This window comes from Enhydra lutris, unplaced genomic scaffold (assembly GCF_002288905.1).
Source record: "Enhydra lutris kenyoni isolate GAN:26980312 unplaced genomic scaffold, ASM228890v2 scaffoldscaffold7, whole genome shotgun sequence".
NCBI lineage: Eukaryota > Metazoa > Chordata > Mammalia > Carnivora > Mustelidae > Enhydra > Enhydra lutris.
The window spans coordinates 5,904,243-5,929,886 of NW_019154091.1; the positions used below are offsets into that span (position 1 = coordinate 5,904,243).

Below are 25,644 nucleotides of genomic sequence, written 5' to 3' on the forward strand. Positions count from 1 at the left end.
AATCGGCTACTGAACCTCCAGAGAACCCAGCTCCGGCAGAATAAGCGAGGCGCAAACTTACCCAAACCTGTGCACAATGGTGTTATTGGGAAAGAGCCCTGCAAGGACAGACTGGGAAGTCCAGGTGGGGGTGGGGGCGCAGCTGGGGAGGTAAGCAATGAGGGCTTCCTAAAGAGAACGCAGGGATTGGCGCGCGGCCCCGGGACAAGAGCGGGCCTCCCAGGTGCCCTTCCAGAGCCTCCTCAGTCCCGGGCGCCTCAAGACCCCCGGAAACCTCTGACCCGCGGAGAGGTAGACGTCACCCCCACTGACCGACCACACAGTCCCGGGCCGCCGAGGTGACGCCGGGTCTGAGGCCCGCCCTTCGTGGACCCCACCCCAGACACAAAGGGAGGAGGGCCACTCGAGCTGTCTGTCGCTCTTTCCTTCAGCGGCAGCTGCACGCCGGCCGGAGTCCGGCGCCACTCCGCCTCGACTTCAGGTCCTCGCACGTCGCTGACGGCCCAGACTTCTCACCTTCGGCTCCCTCGCCCTTCAGTCCAGGAATAAAAGAACCAGCGTCCACTGGAAACCTCCTCCTCTCCGCCCTAGAACCGCGGAGCAGTCAAAACGCACCGGGCCCGCCTAGCCCGGACAGCGCGCGCCCGCGCACGCAAATATACACACCCGGAGCCGCCGAGAAGCGGCCGCCGCCGCGCGCGCTCCCTCCGCCGCTAGTGCCAGCGCGCGCCTGAGGAAGCACCCTCCGCCCCACCCTATGGCGGGGGCGTGGCTAAACCACGGGGGCGCGCCTCCTTACTAGGCCCCGGGACTTCGGCGGCGAGCTCCACGTGGCGCGCTCTACGCCTCCCAGCCCCTTCGCAGCCCCGCGGTCCGCGCGCGCCGGGAGGCCACGATTTCATCAGGTTTGCGGCATTAATGGAAAGGGGAAGGAGGCCCGTCAGGTTCCTCTGCTGAAGGAACCAGAGGGCGGGTGGTTGAGGTACGCTGTGAAGCAGTGAGAACGGCCGGGCCGGGGAGGGGGGGGCAAGCTTCTGGGAGGTGCCTAGTCGAGGAGGGGGCGCGGCTACCGCGGAGGCGTTCCGCTGAGGCTGAGGCGGCCACGTCCCGACCCCCCAGGGTGAAGAAGCTACCCCAGGCTTGTCGCGTCCTCAGACATGTCGGAGGTGAAAAGCCGGAAGAAGTCGGAGCCGGGGAAGCGGAGCGAGGGCGGGAAGAGCACCGAGGCCCGGGGCGGTGGAGGCGAGGGCTGGGTGGATCCCCGGGCCGGCGTGAGCCTGCTGTCGCTGGGGACGTGCCTGGGCCTGGCCTGGTAAGTGGACGCGAGGCCCCCCGAGCCCTGTGTCCGGCCTCCCGCGATCTCCCCGTTCTTCTCGGGGCCTCGCCTGGCTCAGCATCCCGCTAACCTCCCAACCCCTGTCCTGTGGCTTTTGTTCCTCTGCCTCGACCCCAGAAAAGGGACAGCGCATCCTTTTTTTTTCCCCCTTTTCGCTCGTTTCTTGAAACTCATTTTTCCTTTTATTGATGTGATTCAGTCACTTAACTGGAGTTGAGACTAAAGTCTGTGAATGAGTCAGCCATTTCTAAAGGGATGCGGATTTGGCCAAACTTTACTAAAGTGCCTACTACACGTCGGAAGCTTCTAGGTTTTTGTAACCCATTTCCTGTCCGCTCCGCATTTGCCTTGGACACAGTTGCCCCACCCTCACCCCATAAATGCCTAATGGCAACGTTTGCAGTCTAAAGAATTGAGTATGCTCTCGGGCAACAAACGTTAATGACAATTATCAGAGTTTGGAGGATTTCTCATATTGCCATCATTGTTCATGTGTTATGAATTTAAAGTGTATTCCGAAGTTACAGATTGAATTTTATTACTGTAAAATGACAAGAGTGTAGCATTTGTGTTCACCTAAAACTGAACATCTGTACTTTTTAAACCAAGTAAATAGCGATACATTGTTGTTACAGAAAAAAATGAGTGTTGGAAATAACCTTAAGGGGCTCCTGGGTGGCACAGTCGGTTAACTGCCTCCTTTGGCTCAGGTCATGATCCTGAGGTTCTGGGCTGGAGGCCCGGGTGGGCCCTTGCCTGTCTTTCTGCCCCGGCCCCATCGCCCAGGTCATGCTCTCGCTGGGGGGCGCTCTCTCTCTGTCTCTCAAATAAATAAAAATAAGCAGACTGATTCCTTAAATTAGAATTTCCCTCCACTTTCCCCCGATTTTTAAAGTATTTAGAAGATAGTTATTTGTCTTTGAGAGTAATCGAATTCTAGGAGGGCCCCTGGACTTCCTTTAGTCTAGACCATTTTTGATTGTAGTAAATTTTGAGTTATACTGTACTGGTGACTCATGCTGAGTGGAAATTGATAAAACATCTATTACAATAAAGTGGATGTTATTAAACGGATGTTATAAAGTGGATGTCTCTTCAAGGGGTGCTGGGGTGGCTCAGTTGGTTAGGCATTTGGCTGTTTGGCTTTGGCTGAGGTCATGATCCCGGGTCCTGGGATTCCACTGCATATTAGGCTCCCTGCTCAGTGGGGAGCCTGCTTCTCCTCCCTCTGCCTGCTGCTCTGCCTGTGTTCCCTCTGTCAAATAAATAAATAAAATCTTTTAAAAACAGGGGCGCCTGGGTGGCTCAGTGGGTTAAAGCCTCTGCTTTCAGCTCAGGTCATGATTCCAGGGTCATGAGATCAAGCCCCGCATGGGGCTCTCCGCTCAGCGGAGAGCCTGCTTCCTCCTCTCTCTCTGCCTGCTTCTCTGCCTACTTGTGATCTCTGTCTGTCAAATAAATAAATAAAATCTTTAAAAAAAAAAAATCTTTTAAAAACAAATAAATACGGGGCGCCTGGGTGGCTCAGTGGGTTAAAGCCTCTGCCTTCGGCTCAGGTCATGATCCCAGGGTCCTGGGATCAAGCCCCACATCGGACTTTCTGCTCAGTAGGAAGCCTGCTTCCTCCTCTCTCTCTGCCTGCCTCTCTGCCTACTTGTGATCTCTGTCTGTCAAATAAATTTAAAAAAAATTTTTTAAATAAATAAATAAATACATGTTCTCTTTTTTAAAAATATGCTTATCTTAGTAATAATGGCATTTTGTTTATGTAATATTTTATTTTTGATCTTAAAAGACTAAATTTACCCTTTTTAATAAATTTTGTAAATTGCTCGTATGTCTTAAAATGCATAACTTTCTTTAGGTAAATAAAAACCCTTTTATACTGAGAAAGTCATTCCGTAATAGGGCTAGTAGTCTAAAAGATACAGATCTTCCTTGAATTAGGATGGGGTTCCTTCTCAGTAAACCCATTGTAAGCTGAAAATATAAATCAAAAATGCATTTAATACACCTCATCTACCAAACATCATAGCTAAGCCTAACCTATCTTAAATATGCTCAGAACACGTCACATTAGTAGACAGTTGAGCAAAATCATCTAACAAGCTTATTTTTACAAGAAAGTACTGAATATCTTATGTAGTTTACTGAATACTGTACTGAAAGTTTAAAAAAAAAAAACAATGCTTGTATGGGTACAGATGGGTTGTAAGTGAATCATGGTCACGTGGCTCACAGGGAGCTGCTGCTGCAACCACTGCCTAGAATCAGGGGAAAGAATCCAACCAAGGAGAGGATCAGGGTCTCACTGCTACTCCAGGAAATGGTCAAAATTCAAAGTACATTTTCTACTGAATGCATGTCACTTACATACCATCGTAAAGTCAAAAAAATCTAAGTCAAACCATTATAAGCTTGGGATCATCTGTATATGTTGCTTCTCTCTGGAACCTAATACAACTGGTTTTAGTTATTAAATTTATTAAATCTTGATTATTCAAAGATTCATATTCATATGAGATAAATTACATCACAGAATGTTCAGCTTTTCAGTACTTTAGTTTTTGTTCTGGGAAAACACTAATATAAATCCATAGGGGCACCTGGGTGGTTCAGTCAGTTAAGTGTCCCAACTCTCGATTTCAGCTTATGTCATGATCTCAGGGTTGTGGGATCATGCCCCAAGATGGGCATGGAGTCTGCTTAAGATTCTGTTTTCCTCTCCTTCTGCCCCTCTCCCCCCAACCCCCCCATCTCTTTAAAAAAAGAAATCTGTAAAGGAAAACCTGAAAAGTAGACACTTTAGTGCAGGAATTTACTGTTAGTGCTTACAGTAAAGACACAAGTTATATTGAAAACTTTCACTAACCTCATTTTTCATCTTTTCTTGCTGGTTTTTTTTTTTTTTTTTTTTTTTTGGTAAGTGAAGTTTTATCTGAAAGGGTTATGCTTTAAAATGCTCTGAATTTTTTTTTAAAGATTTATTTACTTATTTGTTTATTTATGAATGAGTGAAAGAGAGCAAGCAAGCACACAGAAGGAGAGGGAGGGAGAAGCAGACTCCCTGCTGAGTAGGGATCCTGATGCAGGCTCAATCCCAGGACCAGGGATCATGAGCTGAGCTGACGGTAGATGCTTAACCGACTGACCCACCAGGTGTCCCTAAATGCCCTGATTTTAAATGGAATATGGTCATTACTTTCCTGGACATTCAGTATTGTGCCTGGAAATGAAGCTGTAGTATGAAACATGGCTGAATGGGTACCGACATGGCCCTGGAACTCCTTTCTTGCAAAAGATACATAACGACAGCTTCCTTTGTTTATTTGCCTCTTTTTCATTATTAAGTTGAAACAATCAGAAATCCTGAAAGTCCTCAATCAACTATCTGCCACCATCTAAGATTACTAAAGAAGCTATGGAGAGGAAACACCCTAAGGAAGTGAACACTGTTTTGTCCTACAGGCTCTGAATCAGTATGAGGTGTCTGTAGACTGCAATGGATTCTGAAGGAGTCGAAGATTTCCTCTTGTAAGGCCCACACTAAACTAGTCAGTTAACCTGCGGCCCTTTCTCCTATATCCTTTTCCCATGTGATAATGAGAAGCAGCCCCAAAATAGGGTAAGAGAGTGCTCTTCCTGTAAGTGGTCTAATCTGTCCATTCCATCTTTGATTTGCTTTAAACCCAACACTTTTTCAAAGGTGGACAGGCCTGGGGCATCAGGTATAAGCAGGAGGAGAACCTGATGCTTTATACCACTATAGGTTTGTCAGAGGGATGGAAAAGCAGCCACACAAAGCAGTCTGAAAGAAATGGCCAAGGTACTTAAAAAGAGTAGCTAATGTGTGATACCCTAACTGCATAAATTTGAACCTATTTAATCCCCACAACAACCCTATGAAGTATTATGATTCCCACTTTACAGATGAAGAAACTACAGCAAAGATAAATATCTTGCCCAAGATGATTATACAGCTAGTAAATGGCAGAGCCAAATTTGCTCAGTTCTGTACTCTTACCCAGTATGATATGCTACCTCCTTTGATACTAATCTAAGAGGCCAAACCCTTAGAAATAAAAATCCCTAGTCCAGAACTATTTATAGTCCTTTTCTAACTAGAAACTACAGCTCTTAGCAGACCCTGTCTCCCTCATCTAAATTGAGGAAGACAGGGAATAAGGGGGCTTTGAACTTCTGTTAGAATATGGCTCTGGGGGCGCCTGGGTGGCTCAATGGCTTAAGCCTCTGCCTTCAGCTCAGGTCATGGTCTCAGGGTCCTGGGATCAAGCCCCACATCGAGCTCTCTGCTCAGCGGGGAGCCTGCCTCCCCCTCTCTCTCTGCCTGCCTCTCTGCCTACTTGTGATCTCTCTCTCTCTCTGTGTCAAATAAATAAATAAAAATCTTAAAAAAAAAAAAAAAAGAATATGGCTCTGATTGGTTAAGCATCTGACTTTGTTTTGTTTCATTTATTTGTCAGAGAGAGAGTGCGAGCACAAGCAGGGGGATCGGCAGGCAGAGGGAGAAGCATACTCCCTAATGAGCAAGGAGCCTGATGCAGGACTCTATCCCAGGACTCCAGGATCATGACCTGAGCCAAAGGCAGATGCTTACCCACCTGAGCCACCCAGGTATCCCACGTCTGACTTTTAATCTCAGCTCAGGTCTCAGTCTCACAGTTGTGAGTTTAAGCCTCGTGCTGGGCTCCATGCTCATGTGGAGCCTACTTTAAAAAAAATGTTAAAGGACCTTTAAAAAAAATGCCTGGGTGGCTCAGTCGGTTAAGCGTCTGCCTTCGGCTTAGGTCATGATCCCAGGGTCCTGGGACTGAGTCCCATATCGGGCTCCTTGCTCAGGAGGGAGCCTGCTTCTTCCTCTGCCTGCTGTTGCCCCTGCTTGTGCAGGATAAGCAGGGGGACAAATAAATAAATCTTTTTTTTAATGTATATTTGTATACCTCTGATTCATGAAAAGGAAACAAAGCACGTTGGACACTAACCTGGATGCCAGTTTGAAAAACTTAGTTTTTCAGGATTGAAGTTACCTTCTGTCAACATTGACTTCTAGAAAATCATCCTCTTCCTTAATATTAAATGAGTTAGTTTTTACAAATCATTTTAGAATACTGCTTGGCACATCTAAGTGATAAATAAAATGAATGTATTTTAACTTCGCACATACAAACCACTTTTCATTTTTCTCATTACTAGCCCAGAGTCAACTTTATGCTTTTTTTTTTTTTTAAGATTTTATTTATTTATTTATTTGACAGAGCACAAGTAGGCAGAGCCGAAGGTAAAGAGAGAAGAAGGCAGAGGGAGAGAGAAGGGGAGAAGCAGGCTCCCCACTGAGCAGAGAGCCCAAAGATCTCAGGATCCTGGGATCATGACCTAAGCCAAAAGCAGATGCTTAACCAGCTAAGCCAACCAGGCATCTCTATGCTTGTTTTTTCTTATATGCATTATTTTTCATATGTAGTTATGATGAATCTTTTTTTGTTGAGAAGCTAACCATGAAAAAAAACCTACAAATTATCATCAGAGATGATATTTGCACTAGCATGACATAGTTTTCTTCAAGGTTTTGCTTAATATTTGAATTTTGAAGAGAAGTCCAGAAAAAGACATTAAAATATTTAATAAAATGGAAAGCACTATAATGTGTTAGAGAAGTGGGTCAATCTTCACAAAAAGTGCCTTATACTAATACAGTTTTATTCTGAATAAACATTCTGATCTGCAGGATAAATCCCTAGGTAATACTGGAGTAATGAGTGATAAAACTAATCTCTGAAATTAGACTTATTTCTTTAGAGTGTTCTCCATCCTTGGTCTCTGTGTGATAATCTCAGATAAGCCTATACTCTGAAAAGAATCTCTTAAAATCCAAGAATGAAACAGTCAATATAAAAAAAAAAATTAAATCTACACTTTCATCTTTGAAAATTAGAATAATGGCATTTCCTAGTAACCAGAAATGTTATTTGAAAGTTATATTCACACATAGGAGAAAAGTCAATCTATGCTAGTTATGTAATCTGTGCTTACTTAATTGGCTGTTATCTCATAGGACAGACACTAGCCATCATCAGAAGAAACTTACTTTATGGGGTGCCTGGGTGGCTCAGTTGGTTAGGCATCTCATTCTTGATTTTGGCTCAGGTCGAGATCTCAGGGTTGTGAGATTGAGCCCTATGTTGGGCTCAAGTCTGCTTATTCCTCTCCCTCTGCTCCTTCCCCCCACTACTCAGGCTCTCTCTCTCTAAAATAAATAATTTTTTTTTTAAGTGCTTGTTTGGGGGTGCCTGGGTGACTCATTGGGTTAAGCCTCTGTCTTCAGCTCAGGTCATGATCTCAGGGTCCTGGGATCGAGTCCCGCATCGGGCTCTCTGCTCAGCCGGGAGCTTCTTCACCTCCACCTCTGCCTGCCTCTGCCTACTTGTGATCTGTCAAATAAATAAATGAAATCTTTTAAAAAGACATATTTATTTTATCCAATATTGCAAACATTGTTCAAAAGACAAAAAGTCCATTTTAGTTTCGGACAGTTTTATAGCAAGTTAGCCTAATAATACTTAGAAATTTGAAGCATCACCACCTTTGGAATGATACACAAAGTTTAGAAGTCTTTCATCTTTCCTTTTTCGATCTTTAAATGTTTGTCTCTCAATGGAAATCAGTTTCATAAAACACTATCAATTAGTGCTGCTCAGCTTGACTGACTACTCAATCTGGGGAGCTTTTAAGATTTCCAATATCCAAATCACATCCTAAACCACATAAGTCAGAATTTCTGTGGGTGGGACCCAGGCATTATTAGACTTTTTAAAAGCGGACAAGTGACTCCAATATGTAGCAAAGCTTTTGAACCACTGGTCTATGTACTATGATTTAAGCCCTCTCTTCATAGGGTTCTCCCCCACCACATTTTGATGACTCAATAAATACACAAAGAATTTTAACTCCTGCTTTTTCTGAGCCCAAAGAATTGAGTCAAAAGTAGATGAACCAAAATGGTATTAGCTCCAAAGCATTTCTTTTGCATTTGCTTATCTCAAGTCCTATATACAAAAGTCTAGAAACAAAAGTCTGTTTATTTTTTTTAAAAGATTTTATTTACTTATTCATGAGCAACAGAGAGCAAAGGGAGAAGGCAGGGCCCTCACTGAGCAGGGATCCCGATGTGGGATTTGATCCTAAGACCCTGGGATCATGACCTGAGCTAAACGCAGACCCTTAACGATTGAGTCACCCAGGTGACCCCAAAGTCTATTTATTGTTTTGAAGATTGGGATAACTTTTTTATGCTTCTACAACCTTTACTACTTACCAGATGAAGAATACACTCCAGTTTTAGAGTGGCATCTAAAGTACACCTTTATGACTCATATATTGGTTATAACCAATTGTTATACGCCCTGCATTGCATATATGTTCTATTGCCACTTTGACAATGACTCCTGTTTTCATAGTTTTGACTTGTTATTTTTCTTTTTTCTTTTTTTTTAATTTTTTTTTTTAAGATTTTTATTTATTTATTTGATAGAGATCACAAGTAGGCAGAGAGGCAGGCAGAGAGAGAGGAAGGGAAGCAGGCTCCCTGCTGAGCAGAGAGCCCGATGTGGGACTCGATCCCAGGACCCTGAGATCATGACCTGAGCCGAAGGCAGTGGCCCAACCCACTGAGCCACCCAGGCGCCCCTTGACTTGCTATTTTTCAACTACTAGTCATCATCTTTCTGTTCCACTCCAAGGCTTCATTTCTCTCCTACATTTTAATTTAAAATATTTTTATATAGGTAACTCTTGCTTCTACATTTCAGTATGAAAAAGCTTATTTTCTAGATATTGCCCAAATATGACCTTGAGAAAAATAGTAGCAATCCCATATCTTGTTCTAGGTAATTCATCATTTCTCCCTCTAAAACATTTCTTATGCAGACAGCTATCACTACCATCTCACTGGGACTTGAACAGGATAGAGTTTCATTTTCTATTAATTTGTTGAGATAAACTACTAAAAGCTGTCACTACTCATACCAGAATTTATGGTGTCCTTGCCAGAAGTATAAAATGTTCCTTTAAAATTCAAATTTAAATGGATATGAATTAGGGGGCAGTGTTTTCTTTCTTTTTTTTTTTTTTTCTAGGTTTGTATTTCAGCAGTCTGAAAAGTTTGCAGAGGTGGAAAGCCAATACCAGTTACTGAAAATAGAAACCAACAAGTTCCAAGGACTTCAAAGTAAAATCAGTTTAATTTCAGAAAAGGTAAATTACTTACTAATTGGCTTACTTGCATAGATTTCCCGTTTTTCTTCCCTGCTACCACCCTTGTACTCCATACTTCCTTTTTCCTGCCTTGTAGACCATTAACTGTTTTAACTCTCACTGGTTTTTGTACATTTCTCCCTTCAGTCCAATTTAGACTCAGATTATTTTGAAGAGATAGTGTTGGTTTTTTTTAATATAAATGTTACTGTTTATATTGATGTGACCCCAATTTTCTATTTGAATATCAAATGTCTAGAGCACTGAAAATATGATTGGTCTTTAGGTATAAAATTAGAAGAGCAACAGCACTTGCTGGGCAAAGGTCCATCAGGTTGTTTTTTTTTTTTTTCCTCTACTTTCTAGTTGGAAAATTTGTATACATCTGCATATCAGAGTGACTAATCTAAAAATAAATATTGGCTTTGTAGCCAAAAGAAAATTAAAATCCATGCGTATGTTGTGTTTCTTCAAGCTGCAAATGCAAATGCATTGTTACTGGAATTCTTAGAAATGTGAGACATAAAAAATTTTTAACTACCATGCTTCTCAGGAGAGGTCAGCTGCAATCAATAAGGCATCATGCGGGACTTGTTTGGCTACCAGGAACCAAGCTATGGTTGGGAAACATGCCTTCTTTGTTCTTTTATTCATTCACTAAATCTTTACTTATGTCATAAGGTAGACAAGGACTTGTGCTTGTGCAAGGTGAGCAAGGATTTACAAAAAAAAAACAGAAAAATGAAATAGAGGGTCTGAGTTCCTGTGGCTTCATGCATAGAATTAGCATATAATCAGTCTCCCAGAAGAGAAAAGCCATAGATGAAGATTATGCATCACTCACATGTGCCAGGGGATTCCACAGAGGGTGAGCCCAACGGCCTCGGGAAGAAGCTACTACATACTGCTGCAAAAGTGGGTATCTTGACAGAAGGCTCAAGTCGGAATCTGGTTATACTTGTTAGGGGCTCCTCTAATCAGCGGGAACAGTTATAGAAAAATAAATCCCAGGAGATAGAAACTCTGTATACTTGAAAGCTATTGAAAACAAATTTTGAAGAAAGACATCCTTTTGAAATGAAAAATTTGGTAGCAGGGGCACCTGAGGGGCTCAGTGGGTTAAAGCCTCTGCCTTCGGCTCAGGTCATGATCCCGGGGTCCTGGGATCGAGCCCTGCATCGGGTTCTCTGCTCAGCAGGGAGCCTGCTTCCCCCCTCTCTCTCTGCCTGCCTCTCTGCCTACTTGTGATCTCTGCCTGTCAAATAAATAAATAAAATCTTAAAAAAAAAAAAAAAAAACAGACATTGCCATTTAAAAAAAATGGTAGCAATTAAAATGCCTTTTGAGGCAGATTTTTTTAAAATATCATCATTATCCAAGAAATATTCAGTCTTTGCAAAGCTCTTTCTCTCCCAGGCTTCCCTGGGAGTAATTGAACAATAGCTGTCCTTCCGCAAAGCTGGGCCTAACAGTCAGCATGGTCAGTAGGAGGGGAAAACAACAGGATGGGGACTCTCATCACAACTGTGTGACCTTGAAAAAAATCACTTTAACTTCTCTTAGCCTCTTTGCATCATTTATTAAGTGAGAATAACAAGATTTTTAAAAGGATCAGATGTGATGCAATATATATGCAAACTTTTCAAAAACGTTAAATAGGATTGAAGGGGCGGGGGGGTGGGAGGTTGGGGGAACCAGGTGGTGGGTATTGGAGAGGGCACGGATTGCATGGAGCACTGGGTGTGGTGCAAAAAACAATGAATACTGTTATGCTGAAGATAAAAAATAAAAAAATATAAATAAATAAAAAACTTTAAATAGTAGTAAATTTAAGGTATTAAGCTCTTTTAAAAAATGAAAAAACTGTTAGGTTATATTGTCAGTCCATAAATGCAAATTATTATAACATACTAGTCACTGTATATTTTCAGATTCAATCTTGAGACCTTTACTATTCTGGAAAGTTGGTCTTGTATTTGGGGTCTGCTTGGGTATATTGCCTCCAGATTACAGTGATGCTCTGGTGAACAGCCTAAACAGGAAATCACCATAGATGAAGATAAACTTACCTCTTCAAAAGGCTGACAATAAGACAACTAAACTAACAGTATTACTGATGTACAAATATTTCTCAGAACTGATTTTTAAAGGATCTTTTATAATAGCTACATGTGTACATTAAAGATAATTTTTTAGTCTTTTTTTTAAACATTTTATTTATTTATTTGACAGAGAGAGAGACAGTGAGAGAGGGAACACAAGCAGGGAGAGCGGGAGAGGGAGAAGCAGGCTCTCCACTGAGCAGGGAGCCCGATGCAGGGCTGGATCCTAGGACCCTGGGACCACAACCTGAGCCGAAGGCAGTCACTCAACGACTGAGCCACCCAGGCACCCCTAAAGACTTGATTTGATTTTTAAGATTTTATTTATTTATTTAACAGAGAGAGACACCACAAGAGAAGGAACACAAGCAGAGGGAGTGGGAGAGGAAGAAGCAGGCCTCCCACTAAGTAGGGAGCCCGATGTGGGCTTCCATCCCAAGACCCTGGGATCATGACCCGAGCTCAAGGCAGATGCTCAACGACTGAGCCACCCAGGTGCCCCAAAAGGTTTTATTTTTAAGTAATCTCTATACCCAATGTGAGACTCAGACTTACAGCCCTAAAGATCAAGAGTTGTATGCTCTATCAACTGAGCCAGTCAGGCACTCCTAAAAATAACTTTTAAATAATGTTTCAGAGTGCTCTTATTAGTCAGTACTGTTACACATTGTTTCTAACTATCACCTGGGATTGCTTCAGGTCTTGATTGGGGTGGGCCCAGAAGATTTATGGCCATTCTTCTTCCTAAATGTCAACAAACATGTTTTTTATTCCCTAAGATTTGGGAGCTACAGAAAGGCACAAGAGTCTCTTCTCCTAAGGAATTTAGAAGCTCTCATATCTGCACCTGACTACTAACATCAGTCTCTTCAAGAGTCAGATTTCAAAGTCACTTCTAAGCCTTTCCTCATTCGGCTCCAGACTCAGAGCATCCATTCTCCTCATGACAGGAATAGGAAACTTGTGAGTTTATTAATTTACCTCCTTTTCTGCTCTTTAAAGCACTGTGTCTTTCTCTCTGTATCCTAGTGCTTAATAATGGAACAGAGGATAATCAGTAAATCTTAGTGGGATTCCAGATATGTGATGTAAAAGATCCAAAATGCTATCTCCTCTGTCAAATTATGAAGTCAGGAGCTATATTATGTCTCTATTTTCATATTTAGTGTCTAGCACAAGGTCGGGCATAGAGCGAATTCTCAGAAATTCTCTAGTTTTATGTGCTGAGTGCCAAACAAGTGTCAAATACACAACACAATATGTGCTCCCGGAGTTTGGGCTATGGAAGAATGCTGCCCTGAGGAGCTGGCATCTGCTCTAGGCCTTGAAGGAAAGACAGAAGTGAGCTAAGCAACAAGGAGGGAAGAATAGCATACACAGGTAAATTTGGGACTGTATCCTAGAAGTATTAAGGAATTGTAGGTTTTCTAATGTCATACCATGATGTGCATAGCAGTTTTTAAAAGCTTCATCTGGCTATAGCATGGTAGTATGATTCAGAAAAGAAGTAACTAGGTGCAGATATTAGATAATACTTCTAGAATATTTTCCTTGATCTTTGAAGTCTGGTTTGGGTCCCCCACGTAAGTGCTTCCATAGCTCTTCCCCTGTCATAACACATGTAGACTTGGCTTTCTCCCCAGTTAAACCAAGCTGCTTAAGGGCAGAACCATGTTTTGTACAGTATTACACTTTCAACACATTGCTGCAAACACTTAGTAAGTTAACAATCATTCTAGGCTTTCCTGTAGTCTCTGAAGCTGTTATCTGTGTGTGAGAATAAGCTAAAAGAGGTCCACAGCGTCCCATATTCTGGACACATATGAGGAAATGCCAGGAGCTTACCACAATTTACAGATACTTAGCACATGTAACTATTTGATGTGAGTTACCTCACTAAATTGGACTTTTATTCATTTCTGCCTTTGTTATATCTATAATATCTGATTCTGGTACCTTCTCTGTAAGAGGTCAGTCAAGAAATTTTCAGGCAGAAACTCTTCCAGAATCAGAGAATTTAGGAAACTTAACAAATTTTATTAACTCAGTTACAGTTTCTAAAAAAGCTGAATAACTATAAGAATGACAAGTAAGTTGCTTTCCATTGGAGTAAGAAAAGAAGGAAATGTGATATACTTCAGACTTCTTTAACATTATTTCTCTGTTGAATGTCCCTCCATGAAAATGTACAAACATTTAGGTTTATAAATTGAGGTGTGTGTTTTTCTACCATAGTGCTAATCTGTCACATTTGTTTTAAAATCTGTTAAAACAACTGCTAAAGTAATGAATGTTTTTGTCATTATGGTTCTGATATACTTGGATATTTTAGACATCTTCAGAATTTGAACTGGGCATGTGCTTGTTAAAGTGTATTTGCCTAATATGAAAGTCATTAAGGGGCACCTGAATGGCTCAGTGGTTAAGTGTCTGACTCCTGATTTTGGCTCAGGTCATGATCTCAGAGTCCTGAGATCAAGCCCCATGTTAGGCTCCACACCCATGGTGGATTCTCTCTCTCCCTCTTCCATTTGCCCCTCTCCCCTCCCTTGTTCATGCTCTCTGTCTCTCTCTCTCTTAAAAAAAAAAAAAAAAAAAAAAAAAAAAAGTTATTAAGTAGCCTTGGGAATTGTTTTGTGTTACAAATACAGCTTGAGTCTACTGAAAGTATCCTGCAGGAAGCGACATCATCCATGTCTTTGGTGACCCAGTTTGAGCAGGAAGTATCCAGCCTCCAAAGTATCATGCACAACATCCAAAATAGTGAAGAATTACTCACCCAAAAGATGCAAAGCCTTAATGAGAAATTCCAGAATGTTTCAGATTTCTGGAAAAGAACCCTAGAAGAAATGAATGTTAATACAGACATTTTCAAATCAGAATCAAAACACATACATTCTCAAGTGACTGTCCAAATTAACTCAGCTGAACAAGAAATAAAATTGCTCACTGAAAGGCTTAAAGATTTGGAAGATAGCACACTAAGAAATATTAGAACAGTAAAAAGACAAGAAGAAGAGGATCTTCTACGAGTAGAGGAGCAGCTTGGCTCTGATACAAAAGCAGTTGAAAAGCTTGAAGAGGAACAGTATGCTCTCTTTGCCAGAGATGAAGACCTGACTAATAAACTTTCCAACTATGAACCCAAAGTTGAAGAATGCAAGACACATTTGCCAACAATTGAGAGTGCTATTCGCTCTGTTCTCAGAGTCTCTCAGGATCTGATCGGGACAGAAAAAAAAATGGAAGACTTAACTACTCAGATGTTTAATATGGAAGATGATATGCTGAAAGCAGTATCTGAAATAATGGAGATGCAGAAAACCCTTGAAAGAATTCAGTATGATAGTAGCATATTAAAGATGCAAAATGACCTGGATGTTCTAAAAGGAAAAGTTCATGATTTTATGTTATATTCAAGTACAAGAGAAAAGGGAACTTTAGAAGAATATAATCTAGAAAATAAAGGAATTGATAGTGACTTTTAAATGCACCACATTTATTCTGATGACCATATTGTTATACATAAATTTATTAGTTCCATACTTCTGCATTATTTTGATATGCCTCACTTTATCCTACATTACTAGCTATTGCCAGTAATAGTGACATATCCACACACATGGATTATCTACATAATGACAGCTTATCTATTTAAGCAATAAAATTTATTTCACTTTAGGCATTGTAAATCGAAATATTTCCAAAATATATCTCCATTGTTTTAAAGCAATATACTTAACATTTTAAATGTTTTTCTAATAAGTAATGGACATTATTAGGAATTTCAGCTATTATATTGACCCAATATATATAATTGGACCCAAATATATTAATACCTCTGGAAGCTATTAAGGAGTGTTTCCCTTCTCACTAAATGACCCTAGTTTGCTATTTTTTTCAAAACTTATGTCTACTTCTTATACGTTTTCTATCACCCAAAGATGTGACCCATTGGCCACTATCACTGCCAGGTTGGTTGGTAGGTAATGTGCCTGCCTAACCAGTTCAGCATTTCCTTTGTAATTTAATGCAGGCTAAGATCCAGACCACCAAGTTCATAGGAATTTTGTCTAAAATGACCAAAGGAAAACATGAGGTGATTTGCTGTGAATCAATATGTACTTTTTGAAAACTATGGAGCCTGGGAAACATTTTTACTTTTTATTAAGGTTCTAAAGTGTATTGTAGATACTTGTAAGAATTTTTAAGGAAGAGTAAAAATGGGTGTGCCTGACTCCATCTCACAGTCATGAGTTTGAGCCCCATGTTGCACAGAGATGACTTTAAAATTTTTTTTAATTAAGAAAAAAGTAAATATATTCTTATTGAAAGTTTTACCTATGAATTAAGTATGTATGAAATATAGACTTTTGGAATATCTTTGTATACCTGGGCTTTTTTTTTTTTTTTTTAAGGTTCTAACTGTGTTACAGACTTTTGAGTTCTCTAGATACATGATCCCTAGATAAATTATTCTACCTACAATATAAAAAATACCAATACACCTGTGGCCTCTTTTAAAGAGGAAAAAGCAGCATATTGAGAAATTATGATAACTATGATAATTAAATGTATGTCATTGTTTTAAAGAGTTCCCAGACTAATTACCCAACCAAATTTGTTTTACATGATGATTTTATTTTACTCTAAATCATATAATGGAGTCATAAGTAATAAGATGTGGACATACTGAGATGTGATTAAGGGGAGATCTAGTCAGATTTTTCCAATAATCATAATTGGAAATGTGCAGAGGTGGGGAAGCACATAAGACTTTTATTGGTAACTGATGTATCAAGAGTGTCCAAACTTGGTGTTGAAAATTGAGTCAACTGCATATGGAAGTACTATTCCTACTTGTGTCTTCATGCCAGTAATCAACTGTAGTCCTAGTTTAATAATGTAATATCAGTGGAATTAAGCACTTTCAAGAACTTGAAAGCAGTCAGTTGAGGTCAGGTAGTTTTATTATGTACATTTGCATATTTATGGACAAATCCCAAACAAGTTCTACTTTGGGGTTAGGAGGGCCTATGGTAGACAGCCATGGGTCATAAAAATAAGTCTGAAAGAATGCTACTATTAAAGAGCATATCATTAATATCTGGAATCTTAACATTAAATTCCTTGATGTCTGAGTGTGTAAGTTCCTCTCTGTGTGCACTGACAAAATTGTACTTGTCTGCCTTTATTTTAATGCTAATAAAATAGATTCCAAAATTCACTAGAATTTTGTTGTTTCAACCTCTATCCTATCATGGCAGATGTGATCTCTCATTGTTTGTTTAGCCCATCATCAGATTTGATACATTATTATTAAATTGTATATACTATAGTAGTCGCTACAGAAAGTAAATGGAAACCAGGTGACCACTGTGTTCTGTAGTGACTGTTAAGAGGGAAACAAAAACTACCCTTCTACAAGTATTTCATGAGAAAACTATTGTGTATATGTATATACATATTATGTACATCTGTATATGTATATTTTCCTTTACTCAGAGGTTTTCCTATGAAAAATTGTCAGTAGAGGGTGGCAGCCTTCGGCTAGGGTCTTGATTCCAGAATCCTGGGATGGAGTCCAGCATCTGCCTGCTTCTGCCTCTGCCTGCTGCTCCCCCTGCTATATTCTCTCTCTCTGTGGCAAATAAATAAATAAAATCTTTTAAAAAGAGAGAGAGAGATTTTATTCATTTATTTCCCAGAGAGAGAGAAGGAACATAAACAGGGGGAGTGGGAGAGGCTTCCAGCTAAGCAAGGAGCCCAGTGCGGGACTCAATCCCAGGACCCGGGAATCATGACCTGAGCCAAAGGCAGACGCTTAACAAGTGAGCCACCCAGGCACTCCAGATAAAATCTTTAAAAAAAAAATTCTCAGTAGAGAGATTTAGATGTACCTAATTTGTCTTCTTGTGTTTCTTACATTCATTTATATAACACAGATACTTGAAATTTCAAAACCTTCCCTGTGTATCAAATATTAAATTGCATTGTTAGTCTTTCCTTTAAGGAAGATTTCCATATTCTAAGACACATTTTTGTATCTTTGTAGTTGATAACAAATTCTATATCAATTAATTTCTTATACAGAGTACCATTGGGTCCATTTTTTAAATTTAGTATTAATAAATCACTTTTACAAAATAAACACCTGATTTTTTTTAACTTTTGGATGCAAAGTTTAAAAATATATTTATAGTAATATTTCCTTAAATATTGCCTAATGATTAGAAGCTTGTTGATTAACTGTACTTTTATATTTTATAATGAAAAATGTTGATTTATTAGCTTATGGTTTCATAGAAAACTGGTTAACACTGATACAAAGCTAATGGCATTGTTTTTAATCTCAACCTGATTACAGACCTTTCTATGAATCCATGATCTTGATCAAAGCTTAATATGATGTCATTAATAATGATACTAAAAAAATTTTTTTAAATTACACTGCAAATTCACCAAGCACATGAAAAAAGATTTATTTCTCTATATACTTATGCGCATTGTTGCAAAAGCTCTGCAAATTTGCCCAGCATCTGTTTTCTTCAGTTTAGCTATGAACTATTAATAAAACACAAAATGCTCCATCCCAGCTTTCACAGCAAGGGAGGAGAGAACTAGCATTGGAGCCTATTACATGTCTAAAATTGCTAGGAAGTCTACATTCAACATCATCACAGTAATAGCTCTGTGTATTGAGTATCTACAATGACCTGTATAATGCCTACTTCGCACTACAACTTTGCTAGCCTGACACCCATTTTAAAAATGAGGAAATTGAGGCTTAGCAAGGTTAGGAAACTGGAATCACACTGCTAAATCTGTCTAGCTCCAGAGGCCACTGACCTCCCACTATACAATGCAATCTGTTACTATTCAACCAGGGGGAGAAAAATCACAAGAAATCCACTATCAGGGGCGCCTGGGTGGCTCAGTGGGTTAAAGCCTCTGCCTTCAGCTCAGGTCATGATCCCAGGGTCCTGGGATCGAGCCCCGCATCGGGCTCCCTGCTCGGCGGGGAGCCTGCTTTCTCCTCTCTCTCTGCCTGCCTCTCTGCCTACTTGTGATCTCTGTCTGTCAAATAAATAAATAAAATCTTTAAAAAAAAAAAAAGAAATCCACTATCAATAGAACCATCTTGAGAGGGCGCCTGGGTGACTCAGTTGGTTAAGCAACTGCCTTCGGCTCAGGACGTGATCCTGGAGTCCTGGGATTGAGTCCCACATCCGGTTCCCTGCTCAGCAGGGAGTCTGCTTCTCTGGTTGACCTCTCTCCTCTCATTTTCTCTCTCTTCTCTCAAATAAATAAATAAAATCTTAAAAAAAAAAAAAAAAGAACCATCTTGAGAATTAAAAAAACTGTAATTCAGCCAAATGTGTCCACTACCACATTGCCGTTATGAGACTGTAAGTCACCCAAAAGTTGTAACTATGACCTGAAATTGTTTGGGCCTTGGGCATAACAAAGAACCAATAAATGTTTAGGGAATAGAGGCGCCTGGGTGGCTCGGTGGGTTGGGCCGCTGCCTTTGGCTCAGGTCATGGTCTCAGGGTCCTGGGATCGAGTCCCGCGTTGGGCTCTCTGCTCGGCGGCGGGCCTGCTTCCCTCTCTCTCTCTCTCTCCCTGCCTCTCTGTCTACTTGTGATCTCTCTCTGTCAGGTGAATAAATAAAATCTTTAAAAAAAAAAAATGTTTAGGGAATAGTTAGAAAGCAGTGGTGGAGAAAGAGCCTAGACCAGACTCTTCTAATCTAGGCTTTGCTACTAACTGTGTGTTCTTGGGCATTTTATTTTGGGGCTCAGTTTTTTAATTTGTAAAATTAGGAAATTGTATCAAAAACTCTCTAAGGCCTCTTCTGGCTTTATGTGGTTTTTAATTTTAGAGATTAATAAAATTTCCCCGTCCTTTAGTTACAAAGATCAAAGATCCTTTAGCAAAGTTTTTGGAAAGCCAGGTGGACCCAGAAATCATTCCCTTGACCCATACTGCTCTTGTAGATCCAGAGAGCATCTAGCTTGTATATATGATAGGAATTTGGTAAAAATCTTTTGAGCTATTGGTGGACTCTCCAAAACTTCTATTCATTCTAGGCAAATAGTTTAACAAGCCCTAAGTATTAAAAAAAAAAAAAAAAAATTCTGTGTGGGATATCTGGATGGCTCAGTCGTTAATTGTCTGCCTTTGGCCCAGGTCGTGATCCCAGGGTCCTGGGATCGAGTTCTGAGTGGGGCTTCCTGCTCAGCAGGGAGCTTGCTTCTCCCTCTCCCTCTGCTGCTCACCCTGCTTGTGCTATCTATCTCTCTCTCTCTGTCAAATCAATAAAATTGTTTAAAAAGATAATAACTCTGTGAAACAATTTCAAGACTATTCCTACACTATATTCATAAATATTGTAGTAAAGATCAATAGAAGTTCATGATAAATTGCTTTTATAACCTACCAAAGGAAAGAGAGTCTTACTAACAGTTTCTTAATGATCTGATCCTTCTAAGAATAAAGTAAGTTCTTTCTGAGGAGTCTAAACTGTGTAATGCTGTTAGGCTACATTTACTCTACTAGAGTAGATACATTAATAAACAATAACCTAGTAATGAATTAAATAAGCCATCTACTTTCTTCACCCTTTGGAGTCTCTGTTTCAGCAAATACACTTGCAAAACCTCTCCCCTAAAAATAAAACATGCTTTTGCAATCACTACTTGATTTCCTTTCTGATGGTGATTACTCTTTTTTTTTCCTTTAATTTTATTTATTTTTTGAGAGCGAGAGAGAGAGAGCACAGGCTACTGGGGGAGAGGCAGAGGAAGAGGGATAAGCAGACTCCCCACTAAGTGGGGAGCCAGCTATCAGGCTTGATCCCAGAACCCATGACCTGAACTGATCTGAAGTCAGAAACTTAACCAACTGAGCCACCCAGGCACCCCTGTGGTTACTCTTCAATGTCATACCCATAATAACATTTTAACTGTCGTCTAACTTCTCTACCGAAAAACATTTGGGGGCACCTCCCCCCACCAATAATTAATATAGCATAAACTTAAGAAGAAAAATCCTAAAATACATTTTGAAATCAAACATATATAATGGGGCTAAGAGAGGGAATTACTACTTTGAGATAACTGTTCTGTTCCATTTCAGCTTATCATTATTTTGCAGCTATATTTTTACTCCTTTTTTAAGCTGCCATAAAAATAATATCCTGAACATATTAATTTTTATTTGCATTATATAAAACCATGTTAATGTTATCAAAATAATCTCAAAAGAGATTTTTTTTAGTTTTTTTTAATTTTTGAGGTTATTTTAAGATAGTAAACCAGGCAAATGCAATTTTATAATGGTAATTCATAAAAATATTGAAATACACAATTATTTTGGAAAAAAACATTTAAGTCTTTAGAAGAAACTGTAGATCTTATTTTGTAAAACTCCTTTCAGCCTGCATATTTAATTCCTTGTTTTCTGATTTATTTATTCTTTTTTTTTAAGACTTTATTTATTTATTTGAAAGAGAGAGTGAGAGAGAGCATGAGAGGGGAGAAGGTCAGAGGAAGAAGGAGACACCCCATGGAGCTGGGAGCCCCATGCAGGACTTGAACCTGGGACTCCAGGATCATGACCTGAGCTGAAGGCAGTTGCTTAACCAACTGAGCCACCCAGGTGCCCTATTTATTTATTCTTAAAGATATATTTATTTGAGGGGGGCAAGGGCAAAGGGAAAAGGAGAAAGAGAATCTTCAAGCAAACTCCCCTGCTGAGCTCAGAGCCCAACTCCAGGGCTCAGTCCCGGGACCCCGACATCATGACCTGAGCCAAAATCAAGAGGTGGATGCTTAACTGACTGAGCCACCCAGGCGCGCCTTTGTTTTCTTATTTCAAATGATCTATTTATTGACATTTTCTTTCCCAGACTAAACTATAAACTCCTTAAAAGCAGAGACTGTTCTTGATCATACTAACACATCCCAGTAAATGTTGTTGGATCCAGTTAGTTCCTTAGGGTTTTTTAAAACAAAATTTTATTTTTTTTTAATTCAAGTATAATTAACACAGTGTTATAGTAGTTTCAGTTGTACAATATAATGATTCAACAATTCTATACATTACTCAGTGCTCATCATAATAAGTGTACTCTTAATCTCCATCACCTATTTCACCCATCCCCCTACCAATCTTCCCTCCTGCAACCACCAGTTTGTTCTCTATATTTAATAGTTTGGTTGTTTGTCTCTTTTTTTTCTCTTTGCCTGTCTTATTTCTTAAATTCCACATAGGAGTGAAATCATATGGTATTTGTCTTTCTCTGACTTATTTCACTTAGTATTATATCCTCTTGATATATCCAAGTAAGTTAGTTTTGATTATTAGTACACAGTTATAGACAATCTCCACTTTAAAACAATGCTTTCCAAGGTGCCTGGGTGACACGGTTAACCATCCGACTTTTGGTTTTGGCTCAGGTCATGATCTCAGGGAAGTGGGATCAAGCCCCACTTCTGACTCTGCACTCAGTGGAGTCTGCTTAAGACTCTTTCTTCCTCTCCCTCTGCCCTCCTCCCCCCTCTAAAATAAATAAATAAATCTTTAAAATAAATAAGTAAGTAAATTATAAGACAATGCTTTACTAGAAAATGAGTTTAATGTTAAATGTGTGAAAGTCGGGGCGCCTGGGTGGCTCAGTGGGTTATAGCCTCTGCCTTTGGCTCAGGTCATGATCCCAGGGTCCTGGGATCGAGCCCCACATCAGGCTCACTGCTCAGCGGGAAGCCTGCTTCCTCCTCTCTCTCTGCCTACTTGTGATCTCTGTCTGTCAAATAAATAAAATCTTTAAAAAAATTAAAATAAAATAAATAAATGTGTGAAAGCCATATGATTGACTTACACATTATAAAGGGGACTTCCTCTTTCAGTATAATCACAATGTGTATCTGTCTTTGGACATAGGCTTTGACAATATATTTTACACATGTCCTTTAATTTTTTTTCCTCCATAGCTGAGCTTCAGGTAATCTTCTGATTCAAGTTCATTAGTTTTACCTGACAATTCCTGTTATAATTTTCAGTTTGGTATTATGAGATTATATCCCATATATTGACCCTATTGTCACTATAATCCATACTTTTTTTTCCCTTTCCCTCTTAATTTTATTAACTGATGACACAATACAATAAAATTTCAAATATTCAGGAGGAGGAATTAAGATATCGGAACAGTAGGGGACCCTATGCTTACCTCATCCCTGTAACACAGACAGATAAATATCAAATCATTCTGAATGCTGACAGAACTGCACATCTAGAAGGAGAAAAAGAGCCACATTTAAATAAATGGCCATTTAAATAAAAACTTGCAAAAAATTTTAAATATTCAAAAATAACAAAATATTCAGCTTCTCTAACACTGCTATTTAAACACACACGCACACACACACACACACACACTCACATATTCACACAAACATTACCACAAACAGCAAAAATAACAAAGTACTGTCAGGCAGTTGTGTGGCTCAAAATGTTCATCAACTAGGGGTTGGATGGGACAAGGAAAAAAACTGTATCCAGGTTAAACCAAAATGACAATTTACAGGTGGATGGTAAGGAGTATGGCATAGAAATATACCAAAGTTGAGAACCACTTGTATTTGGAATCACAGGATTTTAGAATTTTCTTTTTTTTTTTTTTAAAGATCTTATTTATTTGACAGACAGAGATCACAAGTAGGCAGAGAGAGAGAGAGAGAGGAGGAAGCAGGCTGCCTGCCGAGCAGAGAGCCCGATGTGGGGCTCGATCCCAGGACCCTGGGATCATGACCTGAGCTGAAGGCAGAGGCTTTAACCCACTGAGCCACCCAGGTGCCCCAGGATTTTAGAATTTTGAAGATAGGTTTTCTTTGTTTGTTTGTTTGTTTAATGATTGTTTTGTTTTTTACATACCTGTCTTCTCTACTAAACTACGAAACTGAGTTGAGGTCACAGCCCAAGCTGTACTCATCTTTATATCCCTCATACTTGGTATGCCTAACATAGTAGGAACTTAAGAATTAGTCAATTGAGGTGCACCTGGGTGGCTCAGTGGGTCAAAGCCTCTGCCTTCGGCTCAGGTCATGATCCCAGGGTCCTGGGATCGAGCCCCACATCGGGCTCTCTGCTCGGCAGGCAGCCTGCTTCCTCCTCTCTGCCTGCCTCTCTGCCTACTTGTGATCTCTGTCTGTCAAATAAATAAATAAAATCTTTAAAAAAAAAATTAGTCAATTGAATTATTCAGGGCCTCATGGATAAGTACCCCAGAAAATTATTCATAAAAGTAATAGGACAGGGGCACCTGGCTAACTCAGTCAGAAGAGCATGCGAGTCTTGATCTCTGGGTTATAAATTCAAATCCCACGTTGGGTATGGAGATTACTTAAAGATAAAATCTTTAAAAGTAATTGGACAATAAAGCATATACATATGGAGCCTTGAACATTGTCCTTTCATTCTAGCACTAGAAATAGCTACCAACAAACTTGTGTTTCAAAAATTATGTTGCCTTGTTTGACCCCCACATATCTACCAAAGCTTATCTAGAGGAGGCTTCCTCCTCTCTTCTCCAGCAAGAAGAAATACCTCGCTGTCTCTCGTTTAGCCTCTTTTGCCACTGTACAGAGAACTGTTAGTGTAAAAATAGTCTTTCTAGTGTATAGAAATATAGTATAAATGTCTTTTTTACTAGTATAAAAATGTCTTAGAGTTAATAATATAAAAAATGTCTTTCTAGTGACATTTTATGAAATTTCCTCATGTTTTCCTTCTTAATTATTAGTATTACATTTGATACATCTTTTACCATGCTTTCCAGAAGAATGGTAAAGTTATTAACTTTAATTGAACTTATTATCAAACTTACTAAAGTTCAAAATTCAACTTGTATATTATATATTAAGCTTTTAATCAATTTAATTATTATGGTGTTATATTTTCTTACAGTGTCAGAAGTCTGAAGCTATCATGGAACAGTGGAAGTCTCTTCAAATAATTGCTCATCTAAAGCGTCTACAGGAGGAAATTTATGAGGTGAAAACTTGGTCTGACAGGATAATTGAAAAACAGAATATACTGAATAAAAATTTGACAACTCTTTCTCAAGATGTGACAAAAGTAGACCAAAGTGCAACTTCCATGGCAAAAGATGTTGGTCTCAAGATTACAACTGTAAAAACAGATATACGACGTATTTCAGGATTAATAACTGATGTAACATCACTGACAGATTCTGCTCAAGAATTAGAAAATAAAATAGAAAAAGTTGAAAAAGATACAGTAAAAAACATAGGTGATCTTCTCTCAAGTAGCATTGATCGAACAGCAATGCTCCGAAAGACAGCATCTGAAAATTCACAAAGAATTAACTCTGTTAAGAAGATACTTTCAGAGCTAAAGAATGATTTCAACAAGCACACAGATAGGTTTTTAAGCTTAGAAAGTGACAGAGCTAAAGTTATGAAGACAGTGACTTTTGCAAATGATCTAAAACCAAAGGTGTATAATCTAAAGAAGGACTTTGCCCGTTTGGAACCATTGGTAAATGATTTAATGCAACGCATTGGGAGATTGGTTACTGACTTACTACAAAGAGAGAAAGAAATTGCTTTCTTAAATGAAAAAATATCTAATTTAACAATAGTCCAAGCTGAGATTAAGGATATGAAAGATGAAATAACACACATTTCAGATATGAATTAGTTTGAAATTATTTAGATGAAATCGAAATAACTTTTTTAATATCATGACTGACAACTCAGAAATAATGAAATTTTGGAGCAAATATCATTTTGTGTTTGATTAGTGAAACTGAATAAAGGAAATCTCATTTAAATGGAGTTGCAAGGGACGCCTGGGTGGTTCAGTGGGTTAAAGCCTCTGCCTTCGGCTCGGGTCATGATCCCAGGG

General features: G+C 39.5%; 1 protein-coding gene across 2 annotated transcripts; it reads left to right on the plus strand.

The window, feature by feature from the left end:
- The first annotated feature begins 734 nt into the window (after nt 1-734).
- Nucleotides 735-25,627, plus strand: LOC111142221 (IKBKB interacting protein). 2 transcript variants are annotated; one of them, XM_022495251.1, is made up of 4 exons: nt 735-905; nt 1,120-1,312; nt 9,490-9,607; nt 24,682-25,627. In XM_022495251.1, exons 2-4 carry the CDS (start codon nt 1,158-1,160, stop codon nt 25,435-25,437), a joined length of 1,029 nt encoding a protein of 342 aa, XP_022350959.1. In that variant the 5' UTR covers nt 735-905; nt 1,120-1,157; the 3' UTR covers nt 25,438-25,627. The 2 variants fall into 2 exon arrangements, with proteins under 2 accessions (XP_022350959.1, XP_022350958.1); XM_022495250.1 differs by lacking the exon at nt 24,682-25,627 and adding an exon at nt 14,361-16,129.
- Nucleotides 25,628-25,644: the final 17 nt, after the last annotated feature.